The 19,272-nt window shown below is 40.9% G+C and overlaps 1 protein-coding gene across 3 annotated transcripts in view; it reads right to left on the bottom strand.

Annotated features, from left to right (window-relative positions):
- Positions 1-265: 265 nt before the first annotated feature.
- Positions 266-19,272, bottom strand: part of magi3a (membrane associated guanylate kinase, WW and PDZ domain containing 3a) — a 105,289-nt gene continuing 86,282 nt past the window's right edge. The window contains exons 9-22 of one of the 3 annotated variants that reach the window (XM_084917964.1): positions 15,403-15,612; positions 13,283-13,903; positions 11,445-11,476; positions 10,482-10,746; positions 9,717-9,811; positions 9,307-9,499; positions 7,964-8,179; positions 7,239-7,424; positions 7,019-7,112; positions 5,321-5,399; positions 4,967-5,104; positions 4,657-4,795; positions 4,292-4,364; positions 3,251-3,344 (exon numbers count right to left, since the gene is read on the bottom strand). In XM_084917964.1, the coding sequence (XP_084774090.1) occupies positions 4,312-4,364; positions 4,657-4,795; positions 4,967-5,104; positions 5,321-5,399; positions 7,019-7,112; positions 7,239-7,424; positions 7,964-8,179; positions 9,307-9,499; positions 9,717-9,811; positions 10,482-10,746; positions 11,445-11,476; positions 13,283-13,903; positions 15,403-15,612 (2,321 nt within the window). In that variant the 3' untranslated portion in view covers positions 3,251-3,344; positions 4,292-4,311. Of the gene's footprint in view, positions 3,345-4,271; positions 4,365-4,656; positions 4,796-4,966; positions 5,105-5,320; positions 5,400-7,018; positions 7,113-7,238; positions 7,425-7,963; positions 8,180-9,306; positions 9,500-9,716; positions 9,812-10,481; positions 10,747-11,444; positions 11,477-13,282; positions 13,904-15,402; positions 15,613-19,272 lie in introns of all 3 variants that reach the window. The other 2 variants (XM_084917963.1, XM_084917962.1) reach the window with 2 other exon arrangements.

Raw genomic sequence — 19,272 nt, forward strand, 5'->3', positions numbered from 1 at the left:
AGTTGGAGTTTGGAATGTACTGAATGCGTGCGGCTTTGCACGCACTCACCTCCGCTCAGCTGACGTAATGGTTAACCCACTGGAGGCGGAGCTTTTGCTTTTGCAGCGGGTGAGAGCTGAGAAGTAGCAATATTACACGCCACAACGATAAACCACTGTAACCGACTCCAATTTGAGGTAAAAATATATATATATATTTTAAAGTTGTCATCATAATGCAGTGGCACACACACTCGAGGCGAAAAAAGAGGACAAAACAAACATGTTGAATCAGTAAACCTTTATTTATCAGTGCATGAACAAAATGCCATGACCAGATTATTATTTCTTTTGAACCACTTTATAGCATTTCCTCTCAGTTCCCTTCCCTTAAAAAAATAATGAAACAATTTAGAGAGGATTTTTTTCCTGCATGAAGGCAAATATTTATACAGGTGCTGTACAATTTATAAACATTTACAACTACCATGATGTAAAACTAAAAGTTTTTTTTTTATATATTTATATATATATATGTATATATGTTGGAGCAATACAAGGCCACAGTATCATACATGGTAATGGCATGAACAGTAATTAATACAGTATCGCATCATAGTCACAATAAAGTGGACAATAAATTAAGCAGTGGTCTTACAGACCCACAGATGCATGTATTACTGCTTCACATCCTTATGGGTTGGGTTCAAGCAATAATTTGCTTGTGAACAGCAGTGTATAAACCACTAGGTGTCTCTACTCCACAGGAGAAACATTGGAACGATGCTACATTTTCATTTTAGAGCAGGGCAACATATCCCAATAACTTTTTTATTACACTGAATTTATTAAAAAAATAAAGTTGACAAACCTTAGATTGTAATTTCAAGCCAGACTCCTAAAGAAATGGTACTGCCAATTTCATGCACTATATGTTCAGTCACCAACGGGTGACATTTGGTGAATTCTTCAGGCATCTGGCCTATAATGGAGCATAATATTAATACTATACTACTTAAATCATGGGGGTCAGTTACTAAAAATAATGATCAAAAATAGATATTTGTGTTGGAACTATCTGTTTTTGTGCCTATATTTATGGTTAACAAAAACACATATCTTCGAATGTTTTTAGTAAGTTAAAAGCCAGATGTCTCACTTCTTACAGTCAGCCTCTGTTAATTCAATTCATGTATAATATGAGTCAATATATGTGTTACCACTTTGTTAAATGAGATATGTTTCATTTTCAGTATAGTCGATGCTACAGTGATATTTAAAATACACAGGCCTACAAGTCAGCTTGTATACGTACACGCAGGCAGAGGACCTAAAATACAGAGCTGTGAACAGTCAGCAACTTCATGAATCAGGCTTGAATGAAATTAGATGCATAAACTGCAGTCTTTGAATGTATTCTTTTAGATGGAGATGCTTATCTACATGTTCCATTTCTACCTTTCCTCATCAAGTCCACGTGAAAAGTGAAATTATGTGTACTAACTGTTCTGTGTACATTTAATTTCAATAAATTACATTATGCTTTATTTTCATTAACACACATATAACAAACATTAGAACTATAACCACAAGTATCTGGTCTGCTGATTTATGCATATAAAGCTCCAGGGTAGTCTTTCCATTCTCTGATATGCTAAGGGGATTCATGTCTTCGCATGTATGAATGCAGTCACACAGACGATTCACGACTCTAGTCGGTCTCAAAAAACAAACCATAAAGGACTTACAAGACAGTTTCGCTTTTAAGACAGCCATCAGAGAAAATCACAAGTCTCAGTTTTTAAAACATCCATTTGTGACAGCAACAGTGAGTTAGTCTCACCTGGAAGAAAAGCTGTGATTGCATGTGTATGCCTTTAAACCTTCAAACGTGACACACGTACTAAAAAACCCCCAAAACAAACAAACAAACAAAAAAATCTGGATCCTTCATCGTGGTGGGGAGGAGAGCAGTTTATCCAAAAAACCCACAAACAGTCTCATTGCACTCTCACAGTGAGTGCAATTAGGAGCAGCTTCTTTATATTACCGGAGTCTCTGATTGGCACAAAATAGACGTCATTGTTACTTCCAAATACCACACTCAGAATCCATCTGTTACACACATGCTTACACATCATTATACAGTACAAATTCTCATGTAGGTGCAACGTGTGTCGGATCAGATATCAGCAGCTTGATGCAAACTGATGTAGGCAAACTGGTTGGAGAAAAAAAATAATCAGGAGCAATGAGAGGCTATGTTGCTGGTTGCACAGTGATCTGCTATGTCAGACATGTCTAAAAAAAATAATCCTTCAATTCTGAATTCATGTTTGTGGCTCAGCTTTTTCTTTATATATGCAGAGTCCTGGCAGGGTTTCAGATATCTGCATATGTGGTGTCCACTCGGGACTGGATCTTGGCAGAACTGGGAACTTTCCACGGGCCCGGGGTGATGGGACCCTTCTTGCTGGTAGTGTTCCCATTGCAGCTGGGGTCTGGGATGCTACTGTTTGAACCTCGTGGGTCCTTTTTATTCACTTCTTCAGTTGAACCATGGTACTTGCCATCTCGATGTTCCTTGTCCCGTTTGTCTCTTCCGGTCTTTCGGCTCAGTGTGCCACCATCAGCGTCTGACCCCACCCTCTCCCTGTATGCTTGGGAGTTGGATTTTTGGACCAGTGCCTCTTGCTCAGCCCTCTTTGCCTTTCTGTAGTAATCAGTTGTTCCCCAGGTTTTGTCTCCACTCTCTGTAGCTCCTCTTTCCTGCCAGTAAGCTGAATCAGTCTGCTTGTACCTCAGGTCCTTCTCTTCTCCAGAGGCAATATTGGGCTTTTGGCCAGCTGGGCGCCTGGGGCTGTGAGGCTCCTCCAGGTTGCTCAAAGGCACAGCAGGGTCACGTTCCCACTTGGAGCCTCTCTGTCCCTGGGCTTTTCTGTCCTTGCTCATGTCCTCCAGGGATCCGCTGTGGCCTTGGTCTGTTTTTCGAGGGCTCTGGGAGCGATCTACGTGCTCCCTTTGGCCTTCAGTGGCTCTTTTGGGGCTACCACTTGCGGAGTCGCTCCTGCTTGTTTTATTGGTCTGGGTGCTTGGGCTGGTGGTGCGCTTATGGTTAGGGTCAGAGAGCTGCTGTCCTCTTGGTTTGTTAGCCTGCTTACCATGCTCCCTCGCAGCACCAGGGGACCCACGTTCTATGCCGTCACCCCCAGGGAACTCATCAGGGGCAGATATTTTGGGTGAGGATGGGGAAAGTTCAGAGGTAGAGAGGGAGACAGAGGATGGAGAAGCTGGAGATGACTGCCCGTCAGATACAGAGAATCTGGGAAAGCTTGAGGTTGGAATGGTTACTTTGTCCTTTGAACCTATGAAGCAAGCAGCAGATAGTAAGAAAAAAAAGTTTGAGCTAAGCAAAAAAACTGCCATGTGAAAGCAAAGAAACTGCAGAAGCTAAAAAAAAAATCATAACGAGATATTTTTGCACATTCAACAAAGATTAAAGATGATTAAATAAGTCATACAATAGAAGCGCGATATGCTCAGTTTTTGGAAAAAAGATTTTTTCCGTCTACCACACTTTCTGTAATAGTCCTTTGTAATAGCCCCCTCTAATATATTTGCCTTGTTTGAGATGTGTATCAGCTGACAACGTAGCTATCAATGAAAAGGTGCTAGAGTTCACTCAGCACTGACGTTTCAATTTTCGCCAGAGCTGATAAGAACTGCACAGCTGTAGTTGAGAGCAGATATATGCAGCAGAAAAAAACAGAGAGAGAAAAGGGAGCGTGATGGACTTAGAGGTGCTGAAATGAGCTTTTGGATTTCTAAGAGCAACAACTCAGAGAAATTCATTCAAATAATTTTGTCTTTGGATTGAAAGATTGATGCCAGTGAATAAACACAGATCCTTTTACCACTTTTCCACTCACTGATCAATATCTGGTTAAGAACTTCTCTCCAGGCCTCCATCTTCACTCAAACTAAGGACGCAGTGAGTGTTCAGTGGCATCTTGTTTTGTAATACCCTTAAAAAATAACCTGTGGGGCTCAGAAACCTTCCAATGCTCCTGCAGGCCTGTTTGTTCTTCTAGGACTCACTGCTTTAGTTCAGCCCTCTGGATAGTCTGGTTATACTGTAATACATTAGGTTATTACTGAGCTACAACGAACTGATCTATTCAGGCTGATCATGGGGGATGACATAGTGGATAGAGAATAACACTTTAATTTGGGAGTTAAATCACTCTGAAAGGAGAGTTCTAAGACAAAAGTAGGTGGAGTACAAGGATTACCAATGTTATTAGGGACAGACCAAGAAAAGCAGTGAGGCCTTTAGTGATGCTCTGGTTTCATGTAGAAGCACAGGGTGGAAGAAGAGTTCAGACCTATAGAAGGAAGAGATAAAAGTAGAAATAGACAGCCGTGCTAGAGCAGAAAACAGAGAAAGCAAGGCAGATAAAGAGCACAAAAGGCAGATCCAAATAGCAGTAGTAAAACAGAATGAGAAGAAAGAAAAGTCAAGAAAGCTTGCAACACATGCATGAGAAAAAGGAAACTCGGCACCCTGCTATCTAGCATATCCATACAAAAGCTTCTCTATATGTATGACTAATAAGCTATTAAGTAGATCTATATGCAGCGGCGACAACATGCACGCAGTGCTCTGCAATAACTCACTGTGATCCGGGACCAAGCCCTGGCCAGGTCGGAGAAGTAGATGAACTTTATTGCCTCCTGCTTGGATCAGCTCAATTGCCCGAGTGTGTGTAATGCCCTGTGTGGCCTCGCCATTGATCTCCACTATTTGATCTCCAACCTGACAAATAATAATAAAAGAAAAAAAATCTATTAACATTACTACTATCACTTTTCCACTGCTAGGGGCAGGATGTCTCATTTTGCCCGAGGTACAGTACTCTGTGAGAAACTCAATAAAGCTTTGATTAGGAACTCCTGCACTTCAATAAAGTGGACAAAGAAAACATACATGTATCCTGCCATCTTTAAGAGCAGGTCCCTCCTCGGCCAGTCGAAGAATGAACAGCCCCATGTTATACTCTTTCCCTCCTCTCAGGCTGAAGCCGAAGCCTCTCTGGCTGCGTTCCAGCTCCACCACAAAGCAGCCCTGTTGTTCACAAGAGAGATTGTGAGCTTTTAAGACTGAAGCAATTGATGCAAAATCATTCCTGAGGTGGAAATGAATCTGGAAAATCTATTACTTGGTTGATATACATCACGATCAAGAGTTTCTGGGGATCAATTGACACCAGGGCAGAATGACAAGATTACAAACATAAAATACTACAACTGGGGAAATATAAACATCAAGCATTGGCCTCACCTGCTTAGGGCCCGATGGAATGAGAGTTCCTGTCCCATCTCTTGGTGAAAGATGATTCTTAGCCTCGGAGTCACCATTCCTACCCCAGAGAAGATGCATTACAGTGTAATTTACTATAATATGACACTAAATATTTACTATATTTAGAAAACAATATTTCAAAGACATGAAATAGACGTCGTTTATTATGAAAATTTGAGTCAGTAAACAGTTATTCTGACGAGGTAGACTGTGATATGTTATGCACAATATTCATACCAAATATAATAAGAAGCAACTATGGTGGCAGTTTAAAGGTGAGGGAAACACAGTCCTTTGTATAACCCAGGTAAACTAGACGAGTATTAGCTGTTTGCTAATCCACTGGCATTTATAAAGGCCAATAAATGAAAACTAAAAAAGAAAAGAAGAAACACCCTTTAACCATCTTATGAGTGTTGACATTGCATGTCTATCAGAGGGCACTCTGGCAACCAACATGCTTGAAATGCCACAAACACAACTGATCCAAGCAAACTGGGCAGAGCATAAACGAGTAAATAAATAACGTAACAAATATCAGGGGAATCTGTTTATGCCTCATGTGTCTGAAAGGAAAAAAGAATCGATCGAAAATATATCAGAATATCAGGATTTGAAATCACTAAAAATCACACACACACATATACACGGACACACTAAAATATCAACATTGGCCTCAAAAATCGAATTCTAATGAAAACCCATAAAATGCATGTGTTCGGTGCTCTCGTACATACATGCCTGTACCACCAGCTTATTCAAATGTAATATTAGTAACAATGTTTTTATGCATATCCCATTTTAAATATAGAATCAGAGAGCAAAAACAAAAAAGGAGAAAAGGAGTCTAATTCTGTTCCCTCTCTGCTGTGTCCGGTGTGAGATCCACACATTACTCCTCCTTCATTACAGCAGCATGAGCCTCTTTTTGTTGGCTTCATTATGCAACACACAGAGAAATGTAAATTCTTCAAAGAACCATGTTGCTTTTACATTTCAGTGATAGATAAGGGGGCATACTTTAATGCTTCGCAGAGCTCATTACAATGCCTTTGTGAGAACTTCGCTGTGCTGACGCACTATATAAAGAGCGTAGGAATTCTTACCAGCTCTAGCTTTCAGAAGAGTTTGCACACTTTATGCCACCAAGCTGAGAGCTTCAGCTCATATCTGAGCCTAGTGTGACCCAAGGCATGTTGGTGATTAAGCGGAGAGGAAGAGGCTGAGGACTGGACAGGGGGCTAAATGTGGAGAATATGAATGCATGCTGATGGGCAGTGAGCGGACGTGGGCAAGAAATGATGGTGGCAAATTTCTGTGGCAGTGGGATTAAAAAGTCTGACACAGGTGGCCTTGTTTAAAAAGAAAGATCAAAGGGGAAGCAAGACTCCCTATTAATCTGTCTCTTTTCCTTTGCTTCACCATCCAAAGGGTGACCATAGGGGGATTTTCTGTCTTTTTGGATAACGAGGAGTGTGTGAGGCACAAGAGATAGTAATGGGCCACATTGCAGCACAAAACCGAAGGCGCTTTGAGAGGATTGGGGCTAATTTATGGTTCAAGTGGCAGAACCTGTATTAGATTGTCTCCAGTGGACTTAGTATTTCAAAGGGGAATACTGGCAAGCCTATGTGGATGCTCGAGCTTGTGTGGGAGTATGCGTGTATAATCGTTTACCTGTCTTGGTAGCTGGGAGGCTGTTGGCCTACAGCTCTGTGTTGTGCCGAAGGGCTCTGCTTGGCTGAATTTGTTCCAGACGGAGGAGCGCTGTCTGTAAAAGTAAAAGTGTGCCAAGATTCCTCATGATCTTATTCCCAGAAAATACAGTTAAAAAACAAAGCAAACAATGACAAAAGAACAGCGCAGCAGCACTGTGACTTGGTCTGTGTCAACTCACCATCTTCAGGCACAACAGTAAGAGTGACAATGTTTCCAGCATCCTTGATGAATTGAACAATATCGTTGTGTGAAAGCTCCATGATGGAGCGGCCGTTGACAGCAGAAATACGGTCTCCCACCTTCATTTGACCTATACGGTCTGTAGGGCTGCCTTCAATAATACGACCAATTTTGTGAGGTATAACTGGAAGAGAGCAAATCAGAGAAATGACAGTCTGCAGTGTGGGATGTTTATGCAACTCTATAAGCCCAACATTTAGAGACCAAATTTTAAGTAAGAACACATAATGCCTTTATGTGATGTCCTGCACATCATGTAAAAGCATTACGCACATGCTAACATATCAGTTTATGACTTATGTTACCATATACTCAGTCTTAGTTGAGCACATACCCAATAAGCTCTTTACAGAGAATAGCTAAGATTAACAATTTGTGCCATCAGCTTTAGAAGTATTTGAATATTAACAGTATGAAAATAGCATTTCTTATTCATCTGAAAAGGGAATTTATTGTTTGCAATTATTTCAGGACAATCCTTCCAAAAATGACTTTAACGCTTCCCTCCCTACATGTTCTCCACTAGCATAACTAAATGTCAATAAGTAACAGATTTTGCTGGAAATGTGTTTGATGTTTAAAATATTTCGCAATGTTCCAAAAAGTAAAAACACAATATAGGATTTCATTTTTAAGGATTTATTGATTTTATTTATTTCTAACCTCCAGGTGGGGGCTTGTTCTTTGACGTGAGGATGACAAAGCCAAAGCCTTCGTTGTCTTTGCGCTGCAGAGTAACATCAAAGCGCTCAGGACGGGTAGGCTGAGCAGGCTGGATGATGCTTGGTGCTTCAGTACGAGGCATCTTGGGAGAGCTGTTGACCAAAGCAGATGCAACCTGCTGGGGCTGCTGGTTGTTGTCATCTTCTCCTCCACCATCTTTAAAAAAAAACAAAAAACCCCAAACAAAAACGGTACAAAAATATTAAAACACAAATGCATAGCATTGTAGCAAGTTTGGACTTCATTTCTAGGACTGATTAAAAAAGATGCAATATATTAACATTTCAGAATGATTCTACCAACACACGTTAAGTATGAGCAGTCTGATTTAGTTAACATAAATTTAAACCAATAACAATTATTTGACAAAATATTTCTGATTTGCTCTTGCAGAGAGTCTTCTGTAAATAATGCAGAAGCAGGGGCTTTATCAAAGAAGCCTTTCTGCAGCATGTCTTACCCACATTAAATGAAAGACCGTCAGCTCTACAGTTGAGATAAAAGGCCTTTCCAATTTGTTATTCATAAGACAAGCTAAGCAACCTCCATCTCTCTTCATTGTATGTTTGTTTTGCTGAGTCTCTGTTTTGCAAGCTAGCATCAGTGAATCGCTTTCTAAGCCCCCTGCTTTGAAAGCTTAAACCCTCACATGATTGATGCTTAATTTTTTGCAATGTGATCAAAGCTGTTGTTGTGATACATCAAATCTGTAGTAATTTCAAAAAGTGCTTGTTCTATTCATGGAATGGCTATCGGTGGGGTAAACCAGCCAGGATGCAGCAGGGTATGTGCAGTTAAAAAAAAAAAAAAGAAAAAAGAAAGAAGAATCAGCATTTTTTCCATCCTTTGAGATTTAACTCTACCAGCTGATCTAATCTTCAGTGCTTTTCACACAACTGCAATCATCCTTGACAGATAAACAGAGAGCAAATAATCTTCTTTTCTTGTTTCCACTTTATGCCCATTTTGATTCAAGACGAAACCTGGAATTCACCTCCCATGATTAAAATAAATTAACTGTCCTTAAAATTCCTTCTTTTTCCTTTCAGGAAAATCACAGCATAGAGTAGCATCTTAAAAGTCCATTTTTGACAAACTTCATTTCAGTCAGAGAAAATCTACCACAACGAATTTAAAGGACTAATGGAAAAAAAATCCAGATCAAAGCTTTCCCTCAAAGGTTCTCCTCTAGCATACCTATATAATCCAAAGGAGTGAGCAAGAAGCCACGCTTTCTGTGCCCTCAGAGGAATGCGGAGCTGATTATTCAGAAGCAGACCAACCTGTGTATGCTAGTTTCCTGCGGACTGTAAGCATGACTTGGCCATTACGAGCAGCATTGGTCATCAGCTCCAGCACTTGTTTGTGGGATTTGCCCTTGACTGGCACGCCATCTATACAAAGTAGCTCATCCCCTGCCCGCAAGCGCCCATCCTTCTCAGCTGCACCGAGTGGCACAATGGCACCAATATATACCTGTGGAAGTAAGAGACATAGCTAAATATACCGATCTGAGGGAGATTCATGACACAGACTGGCTGGTATTTTCATAATACCATTCCCAGAGATGGGAAAAGAAACTTTCAGTTAATATTAAATCAACAGAATTCAGCTTCAACTTGGTGTCAGTCTGCTTTCTTATGACTGAGGGTCTCCAACAGTACTTTTAAATGGATGCTGGCCTCCGACTTACTGGCTGATCTGGTCCCTCGCCCCCAAGGACTCTAAAGCCAAAGCCTGATTCCTGATTCCTTTTGATGAATACATCCAGGTCCTTTGTATTGGGAGCTGCACAGAGAAAAGAAAATATAATTGGTAAAAATTGATGAAAATTATTCATTAACTGCAAGAATGAAATCTCTCATGACCATCAGGAAAACACCTAGATACTTGACATGGGCAACAACACACCTATACATAAGAAAAACACATGCTGACCACAAGGCAATCTGAGATTAAGCAATCTAAACTAGGTCAGCTGTTTTTGAAAACTCTAGAGCAATATTTTCCCTCTTGCCGAGCCAGAGATGGCACTGCTAGCGATGTTAATGAGATGATGTTGTCAGACGCTAACAGGAGGTGGCAGAATCTTTTTGTCTGTGTTTGTGGTCTATAAGTAATTCAAATGGTGCATGTGCACAGATTTGATTCAAAAATGCTTTGACTGTATTATTTTGATTGCAGTATTTCATTGTGACATAGGTGTAAGTAAGATGTTTGCGTTAGCATTTGCAAAAGACTGTAAGCTGGTTTTAGAATTGCACATCTGAGGATTTGATTTCTTTGTGTAATAATGAAACACAAAGTAGCAATTTGAATCAGCATTGACACCGGTAACTTGTTAATTTCACTAATCCAAAAAATACGTTAAAAAACATGAATGAATTAAATAAATATTTGCATCTGTAGTAAAGTTTACTACTGTAAACTGTGTAAGTATAAGTACTCTTGTACTTACGCTTGCTGTCTAGAATTGCCTTGGACTTGAGGTAGAGCTCAGATGCATCTGGTTTGGGTGAAGCTGAGCGCAGGGTGCTGGCGGAGAACGTTGATGCATTGGGGGATGCCTCAGGTTGACTTAGGGTCTCTGTGCTGCTGATCATCTCCTGCCTCTGCTGCTGCATCGTGGGCTGAGGGAACGGATGGACCATTTGTTGGGGCACCGAATGAGGTGCCTGGTGTGAAGTAGGCTGGGCTACTCCGTGAGACATAGGACCTGTGCACTGCAACACAGAGACAAGCAATGTGATATACAAGATGGTAAAGCACGAGCTCATTATAAGGCAATCATCCATTAAACTAATGGATTATATATTACATATTTTTTGCCAATGTGTTCAGCATCATTGTATTATGTCTGCAGGTTATTTAATAAAAGGTATTCTATACTATAGCAATGATTTATGTCTAAAGTAGGAAGGTAGCTAATGGAGGGAAAAAATCATTAAAGCTTGTCCAGAGTGACAAACTACTCCACCGGCATAAAATGAAAGAAAAGAAAATAGTACATCTACACAGATCTGAATAATTATGCACTGAACAAATAAAACAGTATGAGTAAGCCTGTCGGTGCCCCAACACTCTCTATTTTAAGAGTGCATCATGGAGGAGTAGCAGAGGAACAAGCTGTTGAACATGGCATATCATCTTAAACACCCATACACAGAGGGATGCTAAGTTGCCGTTTGCCAGAAGCCAGCATATTTACCCACATGCAGTTCCAGAAATAACAGCCTGGCTAATGTGGGCTCCCTGAATGATGCTTCTAACAGCAGCTACTACAGCACGCACACGTTTACACGCTGGTGCTTGCGGGTAACCAAGACAAAAGTTTTCTGGTTTAATAATTCATCAGCAGTTTTAGCAGCAGAGTCTATTTTTTTCATCATACAAAATGGATTTGAGCTGACAGACAACTTACTGGTTTCAGTGACTTCACTGGAGACGTCTGACCTGTGAGCAGAGAGACAGAAGTGGGAATTAAAGTCACGTCATTAACAACACAACAGCAAACATCTGCCAACATCTGCTTACATCAGATTAAATTATTTAAGGACGAGTTGCATTTTGCATTTTCTTCACTCTAATGAACTTTTGACCTGAAGTGGTTGAATGTCAAGACTAAACCCTCTCTCGGTTCTTATACAGAATCTGCACCTTCTTCTCCACCGACTCACACGGTGAACTTGCTCATAGGTTTCAGATTTGGCTTTTGTTTTTGTTCTCTCTGACATGGTCATGGTCACAGAGCAGAATGTGAACCAGAGTGTAAGTAAACCAGTAGGGGGCAGTAGACTCCAGTTGCATGAACGGTTTATGGGATGAGAGACAGATGACCTTAAGCCATGGGAAAACATGCATTTCTGTGGTTTAAACCTGCCAGCTGTTAGCTACATTACTAGAGCAGCATAAACACTGAAGCTTTTCAAATTTGAATTTTCATCAAATCAATTTATTACAAAGACAATTACTGGCATCGATTTAATAAAAAAACCATTTAGTCCTCCCACCCCACCCCCATTTCCAATATTATGTAAAAATTCACTGGCAATATCTCCATTTTCACAATCTCTGATCATATCATATCTCAGATACTGAGTTCAGAACACAACCCATGGGGAAGGGCACTTTGTCTCATTTCCAGATTTAAATCCAGTATAGGAAGCAAGGCCAAATAATTTCCTGTTTCATTTCTCGCTGCTCTGCTGTCATTAGAAGGTAGTTCTAGCCCCCGGCTGGGAGTAAAGCCTAACCTAATCCCAGTCCATGGGTGACCTGAGGGAAGCCCTGCGGCACTACTCCTTTTAGTCCTGGAAAGCTATGATCTGCTTTTTTTTAAACATTAACACACAAATCCTCCATATGCACTGCAATTAAAAAATGCATATCAGGCTGGCACAGCAGCATACACACATACACACAAACTATAACCCCCTGGAGCTCAACGTAGACCCCAGCTGTGCACATCTGATATGTGGGTGCAACACTGATCTCTTGAATCTAGGCTACTGCACTGCAGTAAAGGCATAAAGGAACAAGCCCTTCAAATCTGTGAAAGCATGAAGTAAGAAGAAGGGCAATCATTATTCACTGTGCTCCATCACTCCTGCCTCCCCTCTCACTTTCTCTCCAGGCAGCAAGTGAATCACCAAAACTGCCATCTATTTGCACCTTCCTAGCATAGCTCATCATGTGACTAAGCATGACTTCCTCCCTGTTTGGGAAAGTGCATGGTGGATGATGCAGAACTGGTGTAGACCAGAGCGTGAAATTGCTTTATTTAACATTGGGAGAGTCTGTGTATTCAAGCAACACCTACTGAACACCACAATGCGTGCTGTTATTTTTAAATTAAAACATTGTGCATTACATTAAATCTCACCTCTTCTACAGTTGAAATATCTTTGACAATGTCTCACTTTCTCGCAGGAAATTATTTACAAATGGAAGCAGACTGTTCACCTCTGTTGTTACGCTCTGCGTTTTCTTTTGGCCAAAAGAAAGTAAAGAAATAGAACAGGTGGCGTAAAGGTGAGTGAGGATTAAAGTAACTTCAGAAACGTGGGTCTAAATAGCACTAACGCCTGTATTTTGTCTAAACAGCAGATTAATATAGACATCAGCGATGTCACAACATACATACTGTAAACTCACCACCTGTGATATCCTTCTATAATGTCAGTGTTGCAGGCTTACCTGCAGCAGCAGTGTACAATAGTACAATAGCAGCAAAGTGAACTTTCATCATTGCTCACTCACCTCCTCTAAGCACCAGCACGTTGACCTCACTGCCCACAGGCAGGTCTTTGAGGATGTCGACCACCTGCGAGTGGCTCAAAGTTTGGACATTCTGTCTGTTGATCTCCTTGATAACATCACCCTTCAACAAGCCGCGGCACCACTGGGCGTCCAGGATCATCTTTACCTTTTGTCCCAGGGGGCAATCCGCTATAGCAAAGCCAAAACCTCCCGGGCCTTTCACCAAGGGCACACTCACCAGCTCCGGCTGTAATAGAGTAGGGTCAGGCCCTTCTTGATTAAGGGCATGTGGAAGGTGGTGGTGTTGATGGGGATGAGGATGGTGGTGGCGTCCTCCGTTGGTCATAGGTGGCACTGACGCAGTCTGCCGAGAAAGGGTTGCTCCATCGTTGACATTATAATTGAGGTCTTGTGGTGTCGAAGGGGAAGGAGAAGTGTCCTTAGAGGCACTGAGGTTGCTCGATGCCTCCTCACTATTGCTGGTGTCCTCTGGCAGAGGGTAGCCCCGACACAGGACCATGTCCACATACTGATTGACTGGGATAGATTGGAACATCTGCACGACATCAGCATGAGTCTTTCCCAGCACGCATGTCCCATTAATGTCCACAATTACGTCACCTAAAGAAGAACAAAAAGCTTTTACACATTTGTGACATGAATAAATTGGACAAAATTTACATTTTTGTATTCATCACCATGCCAAAGGCAATTTTGAAAAGTACTATTACAACAATACACCGTACACTATTAAAAAGACATGGTGATAAGCGCAATTATGCAATTGGATTACATACGTAGACTCCTATATCTTAAAAAATTCAAACATGTTAATGGGGGAGGAGGGAGTGTGCGAGAACAGAAAATAAAATGAGATCATTGACGTGTTTTCTTTTTCCTCCTTTTATCTCCATGTACTGTAAAGGATAGACTCTAATCACCCCTGGCCTGCCCCAGATATAGGTCTGGATAAGCAGCTGAATTGCTGACTAGCTAGGTGGCTAGATGCCCAGAGGTGGATTGCCCACCCACACAATCGATACTTTACCCTCGAAAAAAAAAAGGCTAAGTTTTCCCTCTTGTGAGTGAGCTTCATATACCAGTTTGTTGCTTGTTCAGACCAACTACATGTCGCTCATACGATTAGTTCAACAGCTACATATCCAAAAAGCTAAGCAAAATATATTTTCTCACAAAGTTCAAACACTCTACCTTTAGCATAAATAAATGCCGTAGGCCAATACTCAGAAATGAAAAAAAAAAAAACCCTACTTGAAGATGTTACAGTCTACTGCTTGCAATTAAAACCCAATGAAATTAATTACATTCATCTTTTGTTATAGTCAATTACCCTCCTTCTCAAGGGAAATGAAACACTGAAAATAATTACTCTCTTTGCTCCACTCTTAAGTTGATTCTCAGCAGCCGCAATGGCTTGGCAATCAATACTACGGTAATGTGAATCTTAAGGCATTACACAGTAACATACTTCCAATTAATACAGTCACCATGCATGTGATCACAGAACTAGAACATGCAATAATAAAGAACTTACTATGCCACCTGCAGAACACACTACATGGCAGACTCATATACATCCCCTGTTTTTACATAAGCACACATGTCAACCTGCAGCCACGCAGCCTGTATGCAGGCTAATTACATTTTTAATATACGAGTGCGTATAAAATGTGAGCCTCTACTATAAACTGCACACGGGTTTATTGATGACTTCTCTATTTTTCAAGCTGCTCCACTGAACACTGCCTATAAACATTTGTCTTTGCTTGATCAAGCCATGTGATATTCAGAGTGAAGTGCCTGTTCGGTGTTTTCCTCCGAATGTGTATATTTGTGTGTACACAAAGGGCACATTAAGCTGTATTGTGTACAGAATGTATGCTAATGCCCAGCTTAAGTGTTACTGCGTGAATAAAGATAAATGCCATGCACAGTTACCCGTGTACTCGTGAATGTGACACTGGATTTTGTTGACTTTGCTTTTAAACAGTTGCATTACCTTGCATTATGGAAACAAATTACAGCAGGGTGGTCTCCAACTGTTAAAACAGCATGCAAACCAGATACTTAAAAAACATTATGTCTGTGGGGAATGTTACCTGAGGCAATCTTCTTGTCGTGTGCTGCAGGCCCATCTGGCAGGACGTTTTTGACCTGGAGGAACTCGTCAGGTCGGTCTCCGCCAATAATGGTGAATCCAAAGCCCTGGGGGCTTTTTCTAAGTGCTATCTTAAGTATGTTGCCCTGTAACTGAGCCGGATCTCGAGTAAACCCCCGCATTCCCCTGCCAGGCTCCTCTGCTGTGGAACCTAAAGGAGACGTAAACAAAAGGTAATCATTAATGATCTAATATCACAAGTACGCTCAGTAAAATTATTGCACTAAATGTTTGGGGTGTGAACACATTCTTTACACCATGCTTTCAATTCCACACACGAAAATGTTCGGACAGAACACATGTACAGACAGCAAAAGCTTCAGAAGTGGCTAAATGAACAACTGAAAACTAACATATTTACATTTCAGCTGGGAAAAGGCCTGATTTCTAAAGAATATTAGTTTAAACACATCAAAATAAACAGATTCCAATGTGATTAGTTCATTTAAAATTTTGCCTGGTGTTCTACAGAAGGCAAAAAAGTGTCAAAATTCACTTAATTGCTTCGGTTTACCTGCTGGAAACAGTTTTAATTTAAAAGTAATTGGATGTCTTTTCATCTTTTAAACTGTAAATGAAGTCACAGTGGCGTCAGTTACACATGAATGCAGCAAGCCTCTGTAGTTCAAAAGTTTGTGAGACGGAATTGTACGTGTATGCGAAAATGAGCCCAGTATAGGAAGAGACACTGAAACGCTTGCTCATAAATTGCCATCTGTCACCATCATAACAATACTCGCACAGTGACAACATGTCTGACAGCACATCACTTACTGCTAGTAATTACATGAACACTAAGAACTCACAGTTTAAGCGCAAACTCCAACAAATCACACGCACGCACACAAACAGAGACACACAACTTGCAAAACCACTGCTCTGTTTACAAAGCCAATAAACACCCAGTTATTGCAAAATGCCTAAAGTTTGCCCAAGTCTCCCCGCAAACAACCAATTCTTTTCACTGCAGTGATAAATCCATCCTGAAATGCACCTGACATTTTCCACATAAACTTTTCATTGCAAATTTCCTTTGTGTTGCCTGCAGGATGTGTAAATGGGGCGCTTTTATGGAAGACAGGAACAGAATTATATTAGACAGTGTGTGCGCGTGCGTGTGTGTAGGTGTGCATTTGTGCGAAAGAGAGTAAGATAAGAGTGATGAGACAGAAAGAGACAGCAAGAAATAGAGTTAGCCTTGACAGAAAGAGAGAAATTTTAACTAAATCCGAGCTTGCCCTTCTCTGTGGTGTGTGCCTATGAGATTGTGAGTTATGTGCTCTGTCCCTGCGTGCTGGGCTTCTACTCTGGCAGTTCCCACACTGATAGATGCTGGGACATCAATCTCATTAGGGAGAGCACAGATAGAAGTCCCCCCTTCCCCTGTCTCCTACACCACTCTCAATGTGTCATGGGATTGTGATTTGCATAATTGCATGGCAATTGGCAGAGGAACGTGACCGCTCTGAAAAGACAAAAAAGATTATGCCAAGTATGACTTAGATGACACTGCTGCGTCAGTGCCGGACAAGTACAAGGGATATTCTAACAAATGTCAGTCTATGTTGAGCAAGGATTTGCAAGCAGGTACAAAAACATGAAATTCTCCTGAACAACTTGGGGCACAAGTGTGTAATAAGTATGATTTATGATGGAACTAATCCCTGTCAGATAGCTCCGACATACTGAAGCAGTCTTTCTCGCACGATCACCTCGAAGGCAATACTGGCATAACAGTAGTGGAGAGAGACAATCACAAGCGGGATGAAAAGGGAGCTACACACCAAAGCCATGTTTACATGGTCTTGATTAAGCTGTGGGCCACAAAGGGACAGTCAAGTTTCCTTAGGGTGAAGTGATTATATGAAATGTCTGACAGGATACTCAGCATGATAATTATGGCTGAACATAGGGCGACGCTTTGCTCTTGTGCTCTGCGGCATTGTCTGGGAGGTCAGGTTAGCCAGCCTTGTCAAAACAGTGTTTAGAAGCCACCTCACGCACATCCATACACTTGCACAAGACCACTAGCCATTAATTCTCATTAACAAGGGTGGGAATTTGGAGAAGAAGCACAGGGGAGGCAGTCGAAGCTGGAGGCGGCGGTACGCAGCAATATCATCCACAAACTGCAGAAAGGCTCAGCTGTGGGAGGTGGGGTCTGCGTGCAACCGACTGAGGCAGACAGTTGTGTCCAAAGGGTGTCTGAAATACAGAGGCTAGTTTGAATACTAATGAGGCCATGCCTTTTGTGTTCACACGCAGAAGAGCATAATAATTCTTGCACATTTTACAACAACCTAGTCTTCTGTCTCTCAGACCTTTATATTTACTGAGAAGAGGGTGATTAGATCATCAAGCAGGAGCATTCCCCACAGGTGGTAAAGGATGAGCAGATGACCCAGTGGAAATGCAATTTATGATCGTAAGTCACTTTCAACGGCAGTCACCTCTTTCTCCTTCCCTGTCTCTCTTATTTAACTCCCTCCCTCTGTTCTAAAGAGGGCTTTCAACTACCATGAGTGACTGTGGCAAAAGGATTTCAAAGAGACCTCAGAACCCGCCCTATATCATATCTACTTGTCAAAATGAATTCTGCCGCCCAGTGAAGCACTGTTCCATTATTCAAATTGAATATCATTGCTTCAGAGGCTATGGGCTGTTTATCAGAAGCCTGTCAACTGTTAGAACATCTTCCAGACAGACTTCTTAACATGAAGGAGATGAAAAGTGCCCCAGTATTTTGATAACACATCTATTGCAGTGCTATATATATATATATATATATATATATACATACAAGTCTATATGAATATCTTTGCTGAACAAAAAGCTAGAACTATAAAGCTGACATCTTAACAATACTGTGGACTGCATTGCATCTTATGAAGGAAAATCGCCCTGTGGAGAAGTTACTGAGTTAAACTACCACTGCCTGAGCTATCGATTGTAGCGTCACTACCATAAGTCAAAGACACACTAGTACAAAACATTTTGTTTAATTAAAGATTCATGATTGAATTTCCTGTAAGTCAGCCATCAGGTCAATAACCTTTTAGAGGTTTTCTTGCTTCTTCATATGGAATCTGATGTGAAAGCTGAATCCAAATCTGACAACTGTAATAGTTGAGTGGTTAAAACTTTTATATGTATGTCCATTACTTATACACGCAAATATAAATTTACACATTGGCTTTTCATCTGGGTGCTTCATTAGATAATATTTCATCAGGTCTAGATAAGGAAGCTGTTATATGAAACGTTAAATAATCACATATTAGTTCATCTCTCTATGGACATCACACTTGTTTAGTTTCTGAACAAGCTAGGGCACCAATGAAGGACATGCAAAGGTTAAATGTATTTCAGTGGTGGAATTGCTGCAGCTCACAATGTCTTCAACAGGGCATTGGGAAAGAATATGCTGCCCTTTTCAGACATGACTGCATATGTTTAGCACCTACTAACATGTATTTTACTGTAAATTTGTCAACAATTTGAATTCATATGAGTCCAATTTAATCAACCCAGGATGACGAGTTTGGGGAGTGTGACCATCAGAAAATTAGCACCTACCCCCAGTTGGGCCACTTTTGCCAATATTTAGGGGTCAAAATTTATTTTAGCCATTTCTGGATTCAACTAACAAATTTTGATCTTAGGGCTGATTTAGACATTTGTCATGAGCCCAAATTGGACATGTTTGACTAAAGCTTTTATAGAAGCACTTTGGTTGTAATTAATCCCCAAAATAACTTTGTACTGGATACATTTTAAGTATTATAATACCGACAAAGACAAGACCTGAGTT

This window comes from Perissodus microlepis, chromosome 20 (genome assembly GCF_051167445.1).
Source record: "Perissodus microlepis isolate ML-2025 ecotype Zambia chromosome 20, ASM5116744v1, whole genome shotgun sequence".
In the NCBI taxonomy this organism is placed as follows: Eukaryota; Metazoa; Chordata; class Actinopteri; order Cichliformes; family Cichlidae; genus Perissodus; species Perissodus microlepis.